Genomic DNA, 20,545 nt, shown 5'->3' on the forward strand with positions numbered 1-20,545 from the left:
AAATGTAAAAAGCCAATGATAAGGAAGTGGCATCACCTTGGTAGCACAAACATCCAAGACAGTAAGAGTTGGGTTATGCTACGTTTTATCCTGACGGGTACTTACAGATCTCTGCTGATAGGTAACAGCGGATACACACCGCTAGAGCCCATAGTCACACATGACATGTTTCTGAACATGTGTTATGCAGTTTGTCAGATAACACCTTTCTTCAATCCAGGTATTTGTTCCTCATATTGCTCACCTACAAGCAGTCAAGAGCGCTGAGAAAAATGCTCTGAGCAAGCAACAAACAAACAGGTGGGCTGGTTTTATATTTACATTTGAAACAGATCTACTCACTGGACAAAACCTGTGTTTGGCTGCTGAAAAGGACCACAGCAGCTCTGCGAAGGCGCTGCAGCTTGTTTGCCAGGTTTGGTTTTAAGAGGCAGCCAACGCGAGTCCCTGCAGCTTGAAAACCGCTCACAACAGAGTGACACGCGAGCCTGCAGCCACCTGAGGTGCTCCTCAGCAGCTGGCCCCGGGGGAATTCGAGCCAAACAACAGCCTGCATTCACTCGCCTGCACTGTTGATCAACTCGGCTACTTCAATAAATTAAGCCCTTTCTTAATTGTATTGTCCCTTTTTATGTGCAGTGTTATCCAGCGCAGCTTCACTGGCAAACGATGAGATCTTTCAATACCACCCTCCAAGTAATTTATATGTAAATAATAAAAAGCGGGTCCCAACACTGCTCCCTGCAGCACTCACCAATTAATCTCCTTTTAGCTTTTTACTGCCACCCTTTGTTTCCTGCCCTTTAGCCAATTTCCAGTAGACTGTGCCAACTTTCCACTTAGTCTATAGCTTCATATCTTTTATATTAATAACCTGTGATGCAGAACAGCTTCTCAAACATTTTCTGAGAAATCAAAGTGCTCATGCAAGACCATCTACTGCATTTAGATTTTTTTTTTTTAATTCTCTGGTAGACATAACCCTGAAGGACTTCAAGCTACAAGCGTGATGTTTGCTTCTTGAAACCACCTTGACTCCCTTTGATCAAACAGTACTTCTCTAAGTATTTGCCTTGCTTGTTCCTTTAAACGCTGTAATTCATAAAGATTTCTCCAGAAGGCAGATACGAATCTAAAATGGTCTCCTCTGACATATTTGTGGAGTTGTCCGAAAGATTTTACTAACGTAATGGAAGGAGAAAAATTCTCTTTCATTACCTTCTTATCATTTGCTGCGGTGGCTGGCTTCAGGTTCATCGCTGGCAAGGGCCAAACGCTGCTGTCAGAGCCACACCTCTCCCACCAAATGGCTGAGCTGCCGTTCGAAAAATCTCAGGATGAAATTCTGCTTTTCAGCTGCAACAAGGTGGATCTTGCTGAGCTTTAAAAAGCAGAATTTCCTGCTGAAAGCTTTCAAATGAACTGTTCCATTATGAAAAATAAATATTTAATTCCATGCCAGAGAGCCTCAGCCATGGCTTGCCTGCTTTGTGCTACTCCAGTTCATTATAAAAGGCTCAATTCTCTAGAGCTCACCAACCTGCAGAAGTCCTCCAAATCTGGTCTCGTAACAGCTGAGCCACTGAATCCTGATTACATTTGTCAGTCTTGGCTACATGACTTCTCCTCCCATAGCCTGGCACTCTATCAAAGTACCATTTCACACCACCCTCAAATTACTTTTATATGCCTATTTCTGGATGTAGTCTCAGGGATGCTTAGCTTTCCTTCAGCAACATTTTGGTGGACATGGCATACCAGAGCTTTGACATGCTGAAAGTAAAATGTTCTGAAAACTCACCACATTGCCCCCTAACTTGGGAAAGGACACTGTAATTACAGCACAGAATCAGAAGCCAGAGGACTTGGATCCTCCCTCTGTCACGACTCACTGTGCGCCTTAATTTCCTGTGCCTCCCCTTTTCCAGGTCTGGAAACCAGACATTGTGCTTCCCTACCTCTATATAAACAATTTGAAATCCAATGCTGCACAAGGGCCAAATATGACTGCTGCTTGATGCCACTGCCTTTACTTCCAAGTGCCAAGCTTCCCAGATGGCAGCATAAAGACGTTGTTTCTTAATGCCAGTTTCTGTGCAAGGTGCACTGTCCACTGTCCACATATGGACAGAACAAGTCAGGGAAAAACACAAGGAGATAAAGCACTGGGGGTCTCTCTGGGAAGAGAAGGAAGAGATGATTAAGAGAAGGAGGTGCAATGGAAAGCGAGTTGGAGCATATGTTAGTTCCTAATAAAATTCAGGGCTTTTTTTGCCAGTATCTCTAAATTGAGGTGTCTAGTGCTCTGTCTTTCCTCCTCCTGCCCTCGTACATTTCTGCTGAATTTAGCTGTGAAGGGAATGTGGAAACAAAGCCAATTTTGCTTCCCTTTTGCGAAGCAGTTAAGAGATCCTGAAACGTGGATAGCATATGAACTGGATGTCATATTCCAGAATTTGAACACGTACAGACACTCCACACAAATCAGAAAAGCCCATGAGAAGCTTTGGTTTATACACACAGACAAATACTGCAGCAGCAATTGGCAGAGATGATACTGCTGAGATACTGTGCTGCAGCCATTACATACCCCAGAAATACTGGGTCTCAGCACACCAGAAAGAAAAATAAATAGGTAGGATTGCATCACTTCGCTGGCACTAAACAAATCCATCACAGTGATGAGGGCAGAGCTGTAGCCTGCCTGGCTGAAGAGAACAGCAGCAGGTCCCAAGTGAGGGATACCAGACATTCAAAGAGGGGAGAGGGAAGCTACTGGATTGGCAGCATGGAAATGTGAAGAAGGGGCTGTCTGTAGATCTCCTCCTTTTCTTCATGGCCAGAATCTCTCAGCATTTTTAAAATTTTTATTTTTAAAAAGTCTCAAAGATGTTCTAAGCGAGGTTAATTTAATAATTTGGTTCCTTCCTAGCAGTATTATGTCATTTGTGTATTTTCATTCTCTCGCACTGCTACAGCAAGCAATAAATTCAAGGTCAAATACTGAGTACAGTTAAAACTCCAGCAAGCCAGTTGACAGTGGACGGCTCTCAGCATTTGGGCCATGGAAGCAAAGCCTCCTCTTTTTGTGCTGTCATTGGATGGTTTTCCCTTGCTTAATATTTTATGAAAAATATGTGTCATCTGTTCCTTGATGCAAGAACAGGAATGCAGTTACAGAGGAAAAAAAAAGTGAGGTTTGCCTGTTTCTTGTTAACAAATATGTTCAAATCCCTTTGGAAGGCTCAGTATCCTTCAGTACAATGTCTCTGGTGGTCAAAAACTGGAACTGTTTGTGTCAAGGCAAGTCAAAATGATGGAGGCATTTAAAACTACCCCTAACACAAACACTGCATAACCCCCTCATTATGCCATCATTTGGGAACACACACTGCCACTCCTCCCATTATTTGGTGCTTGCACAAAACCATCACAAAGAATTAAGAACTGGAGATGAAGGGGCAGACAGATGGAAGTATAAAGCACTCTTCCAATTGCTCATGGCATTTTCTTGCTTAAGAGTTGATCTGGTGTCCTCTGTGTAATGCGGGATACTATGCTTATCATGGAAGACATCCAGTGCTCCCTTCTAGAGAACACAGATTTACATCAGCTTCTGGGAAGGCAGCATGATCTAGGCCTGAAGAGGAGCTGGAGGATGAGAAGGTAGGGAGAGATGGGTGTCTGTCACACTGAATGGTGAGGCTATGGGGTAACCATAGACCGGGGAGTGAGAAGGCATCAATGCTCTGCCAGGGATCTGGAGCAACCAGAGGCAGAGAACACAGCTGGGAAACTTATAACGTTCCTACTATGTGGATGTCACTAAAATGCTGCACCTTTGGGAAGGGCAGCATGTTACCTGGATTGGACCACAATCAGAATGGACAATTTGGGAAGAACAAATAAGCACACTAGGTATATTTGTTTCTCTCCCACAAATCAAATAGTTCAACCTTGGCTGTCTTACCTCGGGAGATGAGGACAGGAAAGGTTTGATGTATATATTGGAGTCGTGCACTTTTAGGTCATGGTCTCCCAGTCCTCGGGTCACTCCAATTGTTGCCATAACTCGAGCCTGGAAATAAAGAAAAGCGATGGGATTACTTGCATTGTGTCAATAGGGAATGAGGTAACGTTCCTACTCCGTAACTGTTACAGTTAGGGATGAATTCCCTTTTTTCTCCCAGAAACACTAGATTTAAACACAGCTAATCAACTTCCAAGCTTTGCACACTCACGTCATCTCCATTTCTCTCACTATTCCAAGCTTTGTATTCATTCGCATCCCATTCTGCGTACACCCATCTTAGACTGTGGCCATCTGTAAGGGACTGGGACTACGGAAACTCAACCCAGTCGCCTCACTGTCCCACACCAGTCTACGAGAGCATTCCTTCAGCAAATTACACTGTTAGTAAACAGGTTCTAATAAAAAGGATGAGAAGCCTGATTATTCAGCTAAGAAACCTGCGGCCTCTTCCTATTGACATATTGCCGTATATTCCCTCCACCAAGGAAAAGTGCCAAAGGTCACCTTAAATTGCTGAAAACACAGGTGACGGTGGCACTGACCACAGTGCTCTCCTCTGTGGAGAGCCAGTCCAGGGCAGGTCTCCTGTTACCTCAGATCTACCACTTCCTTCCCCAAGCACCTTCCTCTGCGACATGAGCTGTTTCCCAAGAGGTGCTGGGCTCTTCTTCATTAGCGCTTCTCCAAAGACTGACCAGGCAGACTGCCTCACAGGGAACCTCGCTCTCTGCATATCGCTTCCCCCAAACTCTAGTTTAGCCGCAGCAGCTTTTGAACAAGAGAGCTCACAGCATCAATAACAGCGAGCAACTGACTCAAAATTATTTTGCCTCACTAACCCCTGGCTCCATAAGGCAATAAGAAAGTAAATTAAGAAGATGTGCATGAAATGTTTTGCAAATAATTATAAACCTAACCAAATTCAGAGATAAGCTGCAGGTCTGAACCTTCAAAACTTGGACTAATTTTGAAGAGTGTGTATTTTTGCATTGAGATAAGAACCTAATGCAGCAGGGAAGCACTATTGAGAAACACAGCGAGCATACCAATATCGGCAAACTGACACCACTGCGTCCTTATATTGATCCTATTGCTACATCCAGCTAAGCTTGCTGGGATCAGCACTAATGATCTCACTGTTCTTAATCACAGAGCTGGAAACAAAGTACACCCAAATGGAACAGTTTGTTTCTCCCTTTCAAGGAGAACTATCAGCATTCACACATCAGAAAAATTCAACAGTGAGTTCACATACGCTAGCTGAAGAAGATACAGTTAAGGGGTGTTATGCTTCCCAAATCCTGCCCTGATCCCTCCCCTTCCTAAATTAGGGTTTTGCATCTCAGAGCACTCTGAAATGTTATTAAATATCCTCCTGCTTTGTTTTCAGCAAACATGAGGTATTTTGCTGCCTTCATCCAGCCTAGTTATATTTTACAATGAAGCCAGGAACATTTTAAGTCAATTATTTAAGATGGTCTCATTGTAGCCTACTTACAGTGAAAAAAAAACCCAAAAGCAAACTGAACAGCAAATGATTTCTTCGCTATAAAAATGCTTTTTAGTATGTTGAGCTCCCCCCGCCGCCCCCCAGACATGAGACTGATTTATGACAGAACCAAGATATTCTTTCAAGCTGTCAAAACGATAAAATAAAGAGATACTGAGTGGAAAACACTGGACTGCCACAGGCTAAATCAAGTGGTAAACAGCACAGAATTCCTTCTTCCTTTGGTCTGAGGAAAGCAAACATGCCCACCTTCTTGCCTTCTCCGTATATAAGGGGAAACTTCAAGTCATCTTCCTCAATGGTTTTGTATGCCCTGTGGGGGGAGGACAAACAACACTTATAAAGCTTGCACTCAATTAGTGACCCAGTGCCCTGAAACAAGCAGCTATGATTTAAAAATAATAATTTAAAAAATCATTATTTTTCCTAGGGACTCTGTCTTTGAACCAAGATGTAAATTTGTTGTTCTGTGGAAAGATTTTCCCTAAAGAATTATCTATTTCACCAAAAGGAAAAGTGAGCATGAGGAAATATCTAACATGCCAAGCTGCTCCTATTGCTTGCAAGGAAAAAGAGGTGGACTGGAATAACATCCTAATCAGGTAGGATATCGTTGGCCTTGGCAGCAGCTCTACCATAATACAGTGTCATAAAAAAACCCAACCAAACAAAAAAACCCCACCAAATCCACCAAGAAGCTAACCAGTGACTAGACTCACACTGTTAACATGAAATGGTGAGCAACAACAGGATGCGTACACAGTCAAAGTGTGAAACAGCTCTCTGATTCTGTTCTCACCTTTCAGGACTGCTTAAACTAAGACAAGTTTCATGTGCTGAAAAGTCTTGGAAGGATATTTAGTGCTCATTTGACCTTGACTGCAAGAGTCAAGGTTGTCAGAGATTTTGTGTTTCACAGCAGTTTTTCCATGGCCAAGAGACAATAGTAGTAAATGCTCATGCTCTGATTCTGTTTACCACATGCCTGTGTACTCTACCTTTTACACATCCAGCTGTTGACACTGTTGAAGTGAGAAGGTGAGCAATTTTTGAGCAATTTTGCCAGTGAGAAATTCAAAAAACCCAACCGACCAAATAAAAAAGATGGCTATCATTCTCATAAGCTGTAGAGTCCCATGGTTTGTATGATCAAGCCGAGGTTCTGGAGAGCCTCTTTATTAAAGTACATCACCCGAGAGGGACACGCTTCCCTTCATACCACAAAGTTGTCCCTCCCCAGCCTTTCCCTGCATGTTGTCCTTTCCTCCCAGCCCACCCCTGCCCAAAGCCCTCAGGGTGATACCAAAATCATCCCCCGAGCGTGTGAGTCAGTGCCCCCCACCAAAGTGGAAGGGACAAGTGGGAGGAGGGAAGGTGCCGCGGCGGGTCCCTTGCCAGCCACCGCCAGCCCCTGCTGAGTGGCCCTTCAACCAGGCTGGCTGCTTGAGCTCCAGGGAGTCGCTTTTGATCACATTTAAGCAATGTTAAGGCTGTGACACAAACCAGCAGGAAATTAAAAGTTAAGGGTGAAATCCTATATTGTAATCAAACTGCCCCCTGCTTCGCTGAAATATGGCATAGACCTGGGATCAATAAATGGTGCTGTATTACACAGCTATACATGCTGCATCACCTAGGCAAGCCTCAGACATAAAAAGAATAGCATAGACATTTGAGCCCCACCTTTACATTTCCCAGTAATCACAGGTAGGCTTAGGGGAGGGGTAGAAAAAAAGAAAAAGCAACCAAAACACAAAGAAGAAACTAGTGGAGGACTCTGCTCCCATCCTACAAAACATTACTAGGTGTGAAATCTCAAAACAGAACCAAGTGAGGTTTGCAAAATACAGTGGGTGCTTCTTGGGACACCATGTAGTCAAGAATATTTTGTGTATATAACCATGATACTTGGGCATCTCTATAAGAGACAATACAGTGAAGTATTTAAATGGCATGTTATACTGGGGAGGGCAAACAGATTAGCTCTTAAGCCAAACAAAAAGGCACAAATCACTACAAATAGCCAGCATGATAATACTTCCCTGATATTTAAATCCTGGAATAGCATTTTGTTGGGAAGGATGAGTCAGTCGTGGCCTTTGCTCTTGTTTCTTTCTTTATTTCCAACAGGGAATAGCTAATGTCTCTGCCTTACTCACCAACTTGGATATCCAGCTTTGAATGCGGAGGAAGAATTTTACCATCCCTGACTGCTCATGAACATGTCCCAAAGCTTCCAGCTGGACCTACAGTGCTGGGAGCCCTGGCAAAACCTCCTTGAGGAGGAGTCTGAACTCTTTCCTACTCCTTGCACAGAGCCAGTTGTGCTCTGACACCAAGAAAAAGGGTATCAGCTGAGTCCATATCAAGCATCAGAGTCAAATGACTAATCAAGGCTGACAAGACAACCATTCCTACTGGATTTTCAAGTTATTGTACATATTTGTTGCAAATAGCAAACAAGACTAAGTTGACATGACTTAACTATTTGCAACCCCCTTTTTAAAGGAAAAAACAAATCCATTCTTTACCCACAAACTATATTATGTGCAAGATAACTACAAATATTTAAGACCAAAGCCCCCACTTTACACTGTCCTGTAAGTAGCCAAAAACGGATCAAGTTTTCTTCTCTCTCTCCCCTCCTTCCTTATATTCTCCTGCATAGCACCTCACACTGACTGCGCTTTAGGAAGAAGGAAAAAAAGAAGGGGTGAAAAGGCATCATTTAGGCCAGTGTCCTTCAAAAGAATGGTCCCCACTGCCAAGTCCAGCATCTTTTATGGCACCACCATAAGGACCATCATCCCTGGGGCCTTCAAATGTTACACAACAGTGCAAGGTTGCTGGAAGAGGCTGTGCTGCAAGGGCTGAAGCTAACATGTTTCATCAGCAGATTAGGAAGGGCAGCTGGCTAGCCTGTGACCTCTGAAGCTCTGCGACTAAGTGAGGGAGGCCCAGAGGGCTATAGTGATTGGTTTTGCGGTTTCTCACAGCAAATCACCTCTTGGGCTCAGAACTTGGGTGTCAAGACTCATCTCAAAAGCACATCTTTGTTGATGTTGCTATCGCCTGAAAAATTATCAGTGCTTGAAAAACAATGCTCAGAACTGCAACCGCAGCACTGGAGCTGGCACAGACACACTGAAAAGCAATCTGAGACACTCTAGAAAAGTACCTGTGTCCTGCATTACTAGTGAAACAGAATTAATAATATATGAGCGTGTGGTTTGCTGCAAGAGAGGGATGAAGGACAGCTTTTCAGCTAGCAGCTCGGCAACTGCGCTGGGCAGAAGGAAGGAAGGAAGGAAGCTATGAAGTTCATTTTGATTTATGCCCTGTGAAACCCTCTGTACTTTGTACATGTGTTTATTTCACACAGGCTACAACCTTCTGGACTATTTCACTTGGTTTTATGTAATAAAGTTGCATTTATACCTTCCTGTGCTGTTTAGAGTGTTCTGTATATAAAGATATAATATGGCAGTAGGTATATCAAACACAGACATACGGAGAACCTGAGGGGGTTGTTTGGCTTTTTTAGTGCCAACATGGCCTTATTCAGCCATCTATGTAATTCAGCCTAGCTCACTGATTTAACAAACACAGGGTTGCAACCCTCCACTCTCCCCACCTTCCTCATCCGCATCCCAGGAGGTCTCAGTGGCCACCAGGGCATGAGAAGACAGGTTATAAAGACAAGGCTACGGTATTGCTTGCTGCTCTGAATGAGCCTAAATCCTGTCAAGTGCTTCTGCCACGTAAACCTCTACTTTTCCAAATGGAAAAACAGGGGGGCGGAGGGGGGAGTTGAAAAGGCGAGCTTGTGCCCAGCTAGATCTAGCTGCATTTTTTTCAGTTAACTTCGTTTCTTCTTTTCATTTCAAAAGAATTATGAAATGCTACTGCTGTCCAAAAATACTGAACTAGGGCTTGACATATGTACCACCCACAAAGTTACATTTGGACTCAGGATCAACATTTTGGAAAACGAGGCCAAATCGCACTGGGAGCCAAAAGAGATGTCAGAACGAAAGAACTAGGACTGACATGATGTTACTCATATGCTAACTGGAATCTGCTCTAAATACAGGGTGAAATAATCACCAGAAGCTGCTAAATGCACAAGACAATCTACAGAAGATGTTTCCTACAGTGCTGAGGTCATTAGCAGTGCTCTAGGCACTCTTTAAATAAAAGATTACCAAAGTTACCTGCATATTGCTGGGTCAGAACTTGAAAAACTGGTCGGCTCCCAAACACAGATTTCAGAGCCAAAATCCTAGATAATTTCTTACATGTGTTATGCATTCTCCTGCCATATAATTTGTTCTTTAAACTGGCCTTCTGAAAGCACAGGCAAATTCACGTAAGAGTAGAAGTTGTTGATGACAAAAAAAAAAAGCCACCCACTTCTTTTTTTTTTTTTTTAAACCAGTAACCTGTGTAAGGTTACTGGTCATGAAAAGTATTGCATTGGCATCCCCAGGCACAACAGATGGTGGCAAAAACACAATCTACCCTGACCTGGAAGGCTCAGTTCTGTGAACGACAGGGGAATCGAAACTCCGTGCTCTGCTTTTCCATAGCACTTGGCTTTATAAAGTTTGTTGTATTTCACATCTTTGCTAGTGACACCTGATAGTAAACTGAGAATTAAACCTGAGGAAGAGCAAAAAGAATCATCATCAAAAGGCTTTAGCTTGAAGCATAGAGCAAAACCCACTTGAGGCAAGCAAGCAAGAAAAAGCACTGTGGCTTCAGAAATGTCCTAGTTCATACTGAGTACAAGGATGAAGGCTCTCCTTTGAGACAGCTTTGTGGATGCAGTGTATTTCTAGCACTGCTTTGCTACCACTCTGCAAAAACTCAGAACCACCTCCAAACATTCCCCACCCCCACAACAAAACCACCCCAGCTAACCAACCATCCTCCTGTCCCCCAAGCTCAACTTTCCTTGGCCATACCAATAGAAACCTGGATTTTAATCCTTAAGCAACAGAAAACTTGATAGAAACTAGGGGTTTTTTTCCCCTCCCCCACACAAAATCAGTGGACTGGAGCCAGCCCTTTGGATAACAGAGCTTAAATCACCAACCCAAAAGGAACTGTTTATCGGTACTGTCTATTGAACTACAGGCATTAAACCAGTATAAATGCATGCTTACTACCAAGGAGAAAAAAAAATGTGTAGCACAGGTTAGGCACAGAGCCACTGAAAATTATACAATTTATGGCTGGATCCAGCCATAATTTTTTAAAAATGTCCTTATACATATGTGCTTCTGCAGAGTCAGGATCTCTAAATCCAGACAGCACTGTCTGATACTAAGTACCCTCTAGGTAGGTTAGCTTTAATGTTCCAGTGCCTCAGTATCTTTCCCCTATTACTCATCTGACATACAGTTTAATGAGGCAAAACTACAATAAACAAAGATAATAAAAGCACACAAACTATAGTAATGTTTGTTAAGAGAAAAGATGATGGCAAAACCAAATAGATTAAAGTCAACAGACGCATGCATGCATATGCACAAAACAGTTTTTAGGGAAACACCTACTCTAACCCAAGATACTCTCATAGGGTTTCTTTCAGGTAAAGAGGAAAACACAAGTTTTAAAATGTGTTTTTCCCAGAAAATTCAGAAATTTCTTCTGAACCTGAAACTGTACTGATTTGAAACTGTCAAACCAGGCCAGCACATAAGCTCTGGACCTCCAGGGAGCCTTCACTATGGTGTGCAGTCCTAAGACAGAGTCTGGACTTTGTCTGGAGATGACATGTCCCCCAGTACCACGTACTCCTGTGGAAGAAATTCTCAAAACAAACTCCATCCATCTTGGCCAGCCCATTTTAAAGATTCAAGCACTGGCATCCTCTCTCAGGCACTTCCTGGAGCACGGCTGGTTTTTTTTCAGTCTATTTACTTCTACTGAAGCATTAAAAGGCAGAGGTGGAGGAAGAGTCATGGAGAAGGTGGCCAAGTACCTAGAGAGGTCCTTGCCCAAAAAAAGGTGAAAATCAGGGAAAAAAAAAAAAATTAACTGAGGGTATTTTATAAGCACTCCAGTCCCCTTGCTGCTTTTGTGCTCAGGAGGCTGGGAGGGACAGAGGAAGTGTACTTGCTACTTGTAGCTTCCACCACCCACGAGTGACTGAAACTGTGTGCAGACATTGCAGCTGCACAACAAGTGGATCCATGTTCTGCAACAGTCGCACCAGGCCAAGGTTGGGGTTTTTTTTCCAGTGAATTTGCTGTCTTGAACACTTCTAAAAATTTACTTCATCTCTTTTAAAAGTAGAAGACCAACAGGACGGTTTATCAGCAATTTTCTCTGGAGTTAGAGGGGTAGGGAAGGTGGGCTGTTAACACCCTATGGGCTTAATGTACTGCGATGGACAGAAGAACAGTCTGTAAATTCACATTTTACTGTACTACTAGTAAAAAAGGATGTGGTGAGGCAGATGGGAGAAAGACCGCATGTTTGCCTTGAAGTGCCTGCTCCATACTTGCTAGCTGGGATCCTCTGCAAGGAAAGGAGATTGCTGCTAAGGAAGAATTGTGGAGCAAACTCTTCTGGGAAAGATCACTGTAGCGTAGGATAGGGCAGGCAGTGAGACACAGCAAGCAGAGACCTCACCATCCCACAGCAGTGCTGGAAACTCTTCCGTGGAGCCAGGGGCCTCCTCTCAGCTAGGAGCAGAGCCATAAGTCAATCCTGGGTGACAGCAGAAAGAAAGAGGATTTCCTAGGGACCCAGCAGAGGTTAAGTCAATTCTCTGGGGAAGCCAGAGAAAGCAGAAGCAGGGGAAGAGACTTCATCTTAGCAGGAGGAAGAGTTGGTTTTGCCTGGGTTTTCAGATTGAAGATTAGCTGATTTCAGTTTAGTTTCTGTCTGATAAAACAGAGCTCTACAGACTGGGAGCCTTTTGTTCACCCTTGCATGTGTGGTACCTGATCTTGTGCCAAGGCAAAGCCCAAGTGGAGTTGCACAGCCATGCAGGGACAGGCCTTAGATGTGCTGCTTCCAGAAGGAGATGTTCCTGCAGGACTGACCTCATTCTTGTCAGGCTCACTTGGCCCCAGAGAGGCCATTTACAACGAGCTTTACCCCAGACTTAAGTTTTCTCTTTTGTTGCAGCACTATTACTTTCTTGTTTCTGCTTTCTCCTGCCCTGAAGACACCAGCTCAGCTCCTACGGCATGTGTGCACTTGGGGAAAACAGAGCCATTTGTCACTGTCAGGAGATATGCTGTACGCAGCAGGTCAGCTCTCACCTCCCGCTGCTCCTGCAGCGAGGGCTGCAAATCTTGAAAAGATGCATAACATGCACATTGCAAACAGCCATTCATCATCACAGAGCTGTGCCCCAGACACCTAGGCACAACGCAGCAAGCTGCTCCGGCTGCACGCACCGAAGAGGCACGTCCCATCCCGCTCCTGGCTACCTCGCAATGAGAGACGAGAGCAAAGACAAAAAAAGCAAGGCAAGTGGCCGTGGATTACGGTTTCTGCTGCAAAAATGACATCCTCTCTCTCCCTTCTCCAGAAAGGCCTAGTGCTGCAAAGGTGGCCCATAATCATTAAATTATGAAAATGTAAGTTGCTGGGAGGAAATTAATACCAGGCATGACTGGGGAAAAGGCTGTTTTCTTGTGAAGTAATTATGAAATTAAAATTTGATCTCTCCCTGGCGATTGTACAAAGGATACGGCTGAGGTCTCGAACACAACAATACAGCCAGGATTCAACAGAAGCAGCACAGAAGGTTTCACCAGACAAAAAAGCTCAACTAAAAAAGGGTGGGGGGGGCGAGAAAGGATGACTTTTTGTAAATTACATGAATTTGGCTAAAAGGCACAATCAAGCAGGTTACGGCACAGGGTTTGCAGACTTCCAATTACTTTTTACAAGTTGGAATCAAGCTGTTAGGAAATGCAGCTTATCTGAATAAGACTAATAATGCTAAGCTAATTAGACCCACAGGCATTAGCCGGCAGATAAATTCAGGCCGAAAAGAGGGACACTGTCACTTTAAATACTGCCTTGGGATCGGTGGAAAAGCTAATGAGGAGTGTCAGTTGGGGCTGTTTTATTAGGTGGTTCTCCAGAGGATATAGCCCGAGGTTTCTGTAGCAGGGCTTCTGCGCTTGATTCAATAAATCAATTTATATTAAAGGGGGGGGCGCAGCGCAGGCGCCTGCTCCATAAAGCATTTCTGTGGCATTTCTCAATCTGCTCAGGCACTCCTCGGGCAGGCTACCTGAATGCGCTGTCAAAGGACATCGAGCCCAGCAATAAAGAATAAGATAGCGGCCGCATTGGCAATATTTGTTCAAATCAGCTCGCGCATTACCAAGCAAAACATGTACGTTGGCTCTCACCAGGGTATTCTGGATCCCCAATAAGTGATTAATGAGTGCCTGGTTTTTGTGAGCCGGAGTCTGAACCGCAGACGGCAAGGCGGGCTGCACAATGAAAGCAAAAGGCATCCATCCCAAACAAAATAAAACGGCTTGAAAAGTGAAGTTGCTTTTTTAATCAGATGCTTAGAGGCTGAAAGACGTTCCCTGTTGGAAAGAAAAGGGCGAGCGCAGAGCAGGCTGGCGGCTTTCCAGGCAGTGGACAATATTGACTCTAGAATAAAACGGGTTTTGCTTAGCGCCTGCCCCAGGGCACCAGCCTCCCTGCTTTGGAATAAATCACGCGGGTGGGCGATTCCCCGGCACGGGCTGACCCTCGGGCGGCTAACCCCGAGCCACGGCACCCCCTCGCCAGACGCACGGACACGGAGCTGGCGAGGGCTCCGCTGCCGCCGCGCGTACGGCACGCTCAGAGGCAGCGCCCCATTCCCCGGCTCGCTGCCGCCTTGGGCTTCAGCCCATGATGCGTGGTGGGTACCACGCCAGCTCGGACCATTTTCGACGGGATGCAGGTCACCTCTGCGCAATCCTGGAGGGCAAAGGAAACCGCCAACAAATGAGGTGAAAAAAATGGACTTGTTATCTAGGCGTTGTGGTTTAACCTGGCAGGCAGCTAAACACCAGAGCCATTTGCTCACTCTCCCCCTCCCCAGTGGGATGGGGGAGAGAATCAGAAAAAAAAAAAAAAAAAAGTAGAATTTGTGGGTTTAATAGGACAGTAAATGAAGGGACAGTAATAATAATAATAAACAACAACAACAACGATAATAAACAAAACAATTGATGCACAATACAATTGCTCACCACCTGCTGAATGATACCCAGCCAGTTCCCAAGCAGCGATCGCAGCCTCCCGGCCAACTCCCTCCAGTTTATATACCAAGCATGACATCATATGGTATAGAATAGCCCTTTGGTCAGTTTGGATCAACTCTCTTAGCTGTGCCCCCTCCCAGCTTCTTGTGCACCTGGCAGAGCATGGGAAGCTGAAAAGTCCTTCACTAGTATAAACGCTACTTAGCAACAACTAAACCATCGGTGTGTTATCAGCATTATTCTCATACCAAATTCAAAACACAGCACTATGCCAGCCAGTAGGAAGAAAATTAACTCTATCCCAGCTGAAACTAGGACACTAGGGCTCTTTTTGCCACCCTAAAATCAAGTCAAATAGCTACAGCTCTGATCTGGAAACAAGCATTTAAAGAACCCCACCGCAATGCAAGCAGCAGAAAGGCCACTGTTTGAGTTCCAAGGAGAATTAATTTTGAAACAGTAGTGCCTTCTGGATGCCTTTGGTTAAGTGCAGTGCTGTACGGCTCCTCCGGCCCCGCAGGAGGCCAAGAGGGGAACCCTGGAAGGAGCCACCGTGCCAGCGAGGGACACAGTAAGCCAGAAAATCAGGTTTGGGGAAGGTGTCTAAGATATAGTCAGAGCAAAGTACTTCAAAATTGTTCACACTGGATTTACCCAAGAGTAAAGAAAACCTGACACTAACTGTGTCTTAGCTTTTATTTAAAAGGCGGAGACAAGAATACTAGTTCTGTGCAGTCCTTTAAAGGAGCAGTGATCATCAGGCCTGCTTTTTTCCCCCCCTCCCATATATTTCTACCTCAGGCTACCCACACCCGTTTTTAGCGCTGGCAGCACTTTGCTTACGTGGCCACCGAGTCCTCCCTGATGCTTCTGTTGCCAGGACTTGTCAAAGCCACCAGAACTACCCTCTCTGCGATACAAGTTTAACTTCTGCAAGCCATGGGCCTGAAAACCCCAGCCCAGAGACCCAGCTGTGAAAGACTGTCAGTAACACAGATGTCTGCCAGCAAATTATGGCTCGAGACAGCTCGGAGGCTTGTTCAGCAGGAGACACAGCTCTTAAGATGCCTTGCCAGCTACAGTACGTGTTTTGCAATGGTTGCTCAACCACAACGCTCATGGGGAAAGGGTGCAGGAGGGGCAGCTCACAGTCAGCTCCCACCTAAGCGGGATTTATTTTAGATACATTTCATACAGCGGATTTCTCATCCCAACTGCCAATGCAGAGCAAGGAGAAAGGGTGGGAGAGCTGGAGGGAGAAGGGAAAGGCTGGTCTCAAAGCAGTTACAGGCAGCCTGGACTAGTGATGCGGTATACATTGCTGGATCAGTGGTTGTCCTAATGCTGTGGGGAAACTTGGCAGCTCTGCTACCACTGTGGGCTGTTGAGACAAAGCCAGTGTGGAAACCTCACATGAAAAAAAAAAAAAAAAAAAAAAAGAAAGAAAAAGCAAAAAGCAAAAAAAAGGCCAAATGCATTATGACAGACCCAAAGACAATAACCTTTTGTAATCCAAACAAGCTGGGCAAGCCAAGCCATTGTTGAGAATCTGAAAAGCTCCAGAGCACAGGAGAAGGGTAAAAATGAAGGAGAAAAAAAACAATCATACAGCTTCTAACAGAAAACACAGAAAGCGTCCTGAATTTTAAAATAAACCAGTTCATTTTCCTGAGGAAACATCAGAGCAGAGAGAGTTTTACACCCTCTCACTAAAGGAGTCAGTAATTAAGTGTAAGAGTGGCTGTTTCTTCCTAACATCACCGTCACCTCTCTACATGTATGTGCAAATGTCAACACAGAGTGAAGTCACTGACCAAAAAAAGGTTCAGACAATTGATCTTCTGCATTGTAAGTGATAAAAGTTTGGCAGCGTTTTAGTGTATCAAGCGCTGGCTGGCCAAAGCTCCATCTGATGTTTTCTAGAAAAGGAATATGTATGCTAATTTATTCTCCATGATAGATATTGCCCTTAGAAACAAATGCAGAACAGACATGTCCTCGGCCACTGTGTCCTGATGCATCAGTTAAATCTAGGAATTAGAAAGGGAAGAAAATAGAAGCAAAACCCCTGACGTGGAAAACGACCACTGTGAAACACCAGCCACCTCAAACCATCGCCTCTGAGAGCCCACCAAGCTGGAAATCTAATGTCTTGTCCACAATCTCAACCATTAAAATTGACCCAGACTTTTGGATAAATAGAAACAGATTGCTTCTCCTCTGCTTCGGAGATCACTGCACACAATTCAATGGAAAACAATACTCCCTTGGGGAAACACCCTGCAAAAAGAAATGGATCCTTATTTAGACGGGCTCTGATTTAGATAAATGTATGGCAATAGAGCAATTCCCTCACCATTGTATTGTCCTGAGGCAAACTAACAAAGAGGTAACTGGTGCACTAGCTGTGGGATATGGAGCAGAGAGAAGATTCTAATGTTTTTTTATTCAGGACAAAAATGTAGCCCCCATTTTCCACTTCCAGCCAGAAGTCAAAAGGAACAGCAGGGAGAGGTAGCCTCATCACAATCTCCACGTGCTTTTGCTTGGTACAGGACACCTCTTTCTGGGACAACACTGAGGTGAATTCAGACTTGAATTTTCAAGTCACAGTTTAAGTATTTATTCTGGAATATCTGCTTACAGCTAGGCATATTTGTGCTGAACTGGTGGTAATTTTTGCATCAACCATATCAGAATCTGTAACTGGATCAACATGTGTCCTACACTTGAGGAAATTCAGAAAAATCAAAAGGAAAAATCAACTCTCTTCTCCCCACTGACATGTGACAGAGTTAACAGAGTTCACACATCAGGACTGAAAAACAATACATTGAATCAAATCTGCCATCTGTTTAGACTCACCCAAGCTCTTCTACCTTAGTCATTATTTTGCATTTAAAATTTGCATTCCTTCTTATTTATTTTTCTTCTAATGCCAAACAGTATTAGCTATGCAATAACCATTTTCAATAAGGTGAAGTGTTATGCTCAGATTCACAAATGAGGTACAAACTGATATACAGAATTATTTCTTTAATTTTTATCCATTCCAACCCTATATGCATCTCAACACTCCGCTGGTGATTTTGACTGGAAAAAAATCACAGTAAGCAGAACTTTCACTGGGCTTTTTGACACCGCTCTCAAGTTCATTTGGAACCTCTAATGTGCACAAATAGTTATTTTTCCCTCTTCATGCTTTACTTAGTATTTATCAACACCAAATTTGATAATTGTGATGTCTGTTCATGTAAATCACTTAATTCTTTGCAGTTCCTCATGGCCCTTCTTGTTTATTAGGAAAAGAGCTGTGGTGTCACCTGCCAATGCTGCAACTTCAACCACTCTAACCTCATTTCCTTTCCAGACCACTAACCAACTGGGAAAATGCAAAACAACTCCCACGAACCTGGAGAAACCCTCTTTGCCTTCCAACCATGATGAAAGAATTCTGCTCTTACCCTCCTCTGAGGAAGTTCTTGGCCCATGATACTTCTATAGCTCTCCCTCAAATTAGAAGGGTTTTTTTTCTTTCCTTTTTTTTTTTCCCCAATAGCATCTCACATCTTGAAAAAGAGCTTTTGGAAGTCTACATGAAGCCATTCTTTACTGATGCCTTCAGAGACATCCGGGAGTTTAATAAGAAAACTCCCTTTGCAGAAACTGGGAGAGTGTCTCATGATCTTCCAAATGTTTTGCTGTTTAAGTCCTCAGTTGATCCAATGTTCTCATTCTGTTCCTATTCTTTTGCTCATGCCTGTAGCCTTTTCAAAATGTGAAGTCATCATTCTCAGGGTGAGACTGCATATTCTACTAGCAGCTGTTCAAAACGATGGACAACAATGGTTATTCCCAGATTAACATGTTCTGCACAAACACTCCAGATAATATTAAACTTAGATCATTATTCTGCCATTAAAACATCATTATATTTATGGTCTATAAAGTATAGGACAAATCAAAAGCATGTGGAGTTGTAGTTGCATGTGAGCCTCCAAGTCGTCAAACCTACAAGAGTTCAGGCTTTTTAACCCCCTCCATTCTTTCCCTTCCTGAAAGGACATTTGCTAAGGATGCTAAAACACAAACAGCATGGAAGTGAAGACCATTTGCAAATATAGGGCCTTTGCCTTTACAGGTCACACAGAGAGCCCACAACAGCAAGGATTAGGGCTTCTCTAAGTGACTGGGAGTCACTTGAGAAGGAGCCTCTTGAACTGACACAAAACAACGAAGACTTTTAGCCAGAGACAAAAATCTCATCATTCTTCCTGTCTTCACTTCATTAAGTCAATGCTGTTCATCCAAGCCTTTTCATTTTAGAGTGGCTATGACTTTTATTCAGATAGGCCCGTCTCTAAAACAATTCCTCAAGGGTTACCCAAATCAGGGGTCAGCTGTACGGGAGTATGGGAGGCAGCTTTTCCGCAAGCATTCCTCGGCATGCAAAGGCATGACGGACCACCGATCCAGATTCTACATAAAGCTACTTCCAAGATAGGAAAGTTGTTCAGCTTTCAAGACGATCCCCTGGCACATCTTCCCCTTTATGCGTATGCTCCGCTTTGAGTGCTCACACGTTACAATGAACTGAGGTCCTGGCCCTGGAGGAAGGTCAACTTATTTAAAATGTTAACTTCTAAAAGAAAAATACATCTGAAAGAAGGAATACCTTTCGCTTTAGTACGCAGGCATACACCTCCATGTTTGATGCAGTTTACACTAATCAAAGACACGTACAAAGCAGGCATTGCTTGGGGAGAAGGCTGACCCCATGCTGAGAAGGACACATTCTTACCAGCCGGTCATGTTGAAGTCACGGTAGAGCATCCTCTTTCCAACTTCCTTGCGCTGCACCCTCCGTGGAAACTCTAAATGTGTGAACTCATTTCCCAGCAAGTGGGGCTGCATGTAAGCCTGTGGGCAGAAACCAAGCCACAGATACCACACGAACATCATAAAACAAGACATCATCTATTTTTAATGAGGTAGCATTACCATCCCTTCCCGCTCCCTTCCCACACACATTTTTTTCCCCCTTTTTAAACAAGGAAGATGATGAGCTCCATTTCAGCAAATGATATGCACATACACCAGTTCTGACACTGCCTGGTGTCCAGCAGCAGCCTTACAGGGTGCAGTCCTCTCGTGCTCAAAATCCTTCACTACTTCTCCCTACTCCTCAACATTTGGGATCTCTAAAGTACACCTCATCCACTGACCCTGAAGGAGTCTGCAGGACTTTGTAAAACAGAACACATCCCCTTTTTTAAGTCAGCGACCTGAGAGAAGGGAACAATCAAAGGACAAAGCCATGGAGCAAGCAGAGACTTGGAGGGGGGTGTGTGGAGCGAAGCTGAAGCTTTTTGACTCCCAGTTCAGCTATGCCAACAACACACACCCCCTAATATTACAACCACACTTTAATTTTCACTGCCTTGAGAAAAATGTTCCCTTTTACCTGTTCAGTGTGCTGTACCCATCACATGAGACACTGCAAATAAACACAAGTTGCAGAGCACTTTATTTTCTTGTTTTCTAAAAACTACCTCCTTTGTACAGAATAGACTTTAAGAAAAGCAGCAGTGGTTTTGTGTCACAACCGCAACTAATGTTTTTGACGGTGTTAACGTTCAAACAGTGCTGCTGCTGCCCTTTCTGGTGTTGCAGCTCTGCAGATGCTGAGATGCCTCTTTGCTAGAGCTGTGCCCGAGGCTCATGTGCTCCAGAGTTGACTGTACTTGAGAGCATCACGAA

At 44.0% G+C, this 20,545-nt stretch overlaps 1 protein-coding gene across 1 annotated transcript in view; it reads right to left on the minus strand.

Moving 5' to 3' along the window:
- Positions 1–20,545, minus strand: part of PPM1H (protein phosphatase, Mg2+/Mn2+ dependent 1H) — a 146,046-nt gene that overhangs the window by 11,247 nt on the left and 114,254 nt on the right. Inside the window, exons 6-8 of the mRNA XM_075719219.1 lie at positions 19,587–19,705; positions 5,793–5,856; positions 3,971–4,078 (exon numbers count right to left, since the gene is read on the minus strand). Coding sequence (XP_075575334.1) covers positions 3,971–4,078; positions 5,793–5,856; positions 19,587–19,705 — 291 coding nt within the window. The remainder of the gene's footprint in view (positions 1–3,970; positions 4,079–5,792; positions 5,857–19,586; positions 19,706–20,545) is intronic.

Source organism: Pelecanus crispus, chromosome 1 (assembly GCF_030463565.1).
Source record: "Pelecanus crispus isolate bPelCri1 chromosome 1, bPelCri1.pri, whole genome shotgun sequence".
Classification (NCBI taxonomy): Eukaryota; Metazoa; Chordata; class Aves; order Pelecaniformes; family Pelecanidae; genus Pelecanus; species Pelecanus crispus.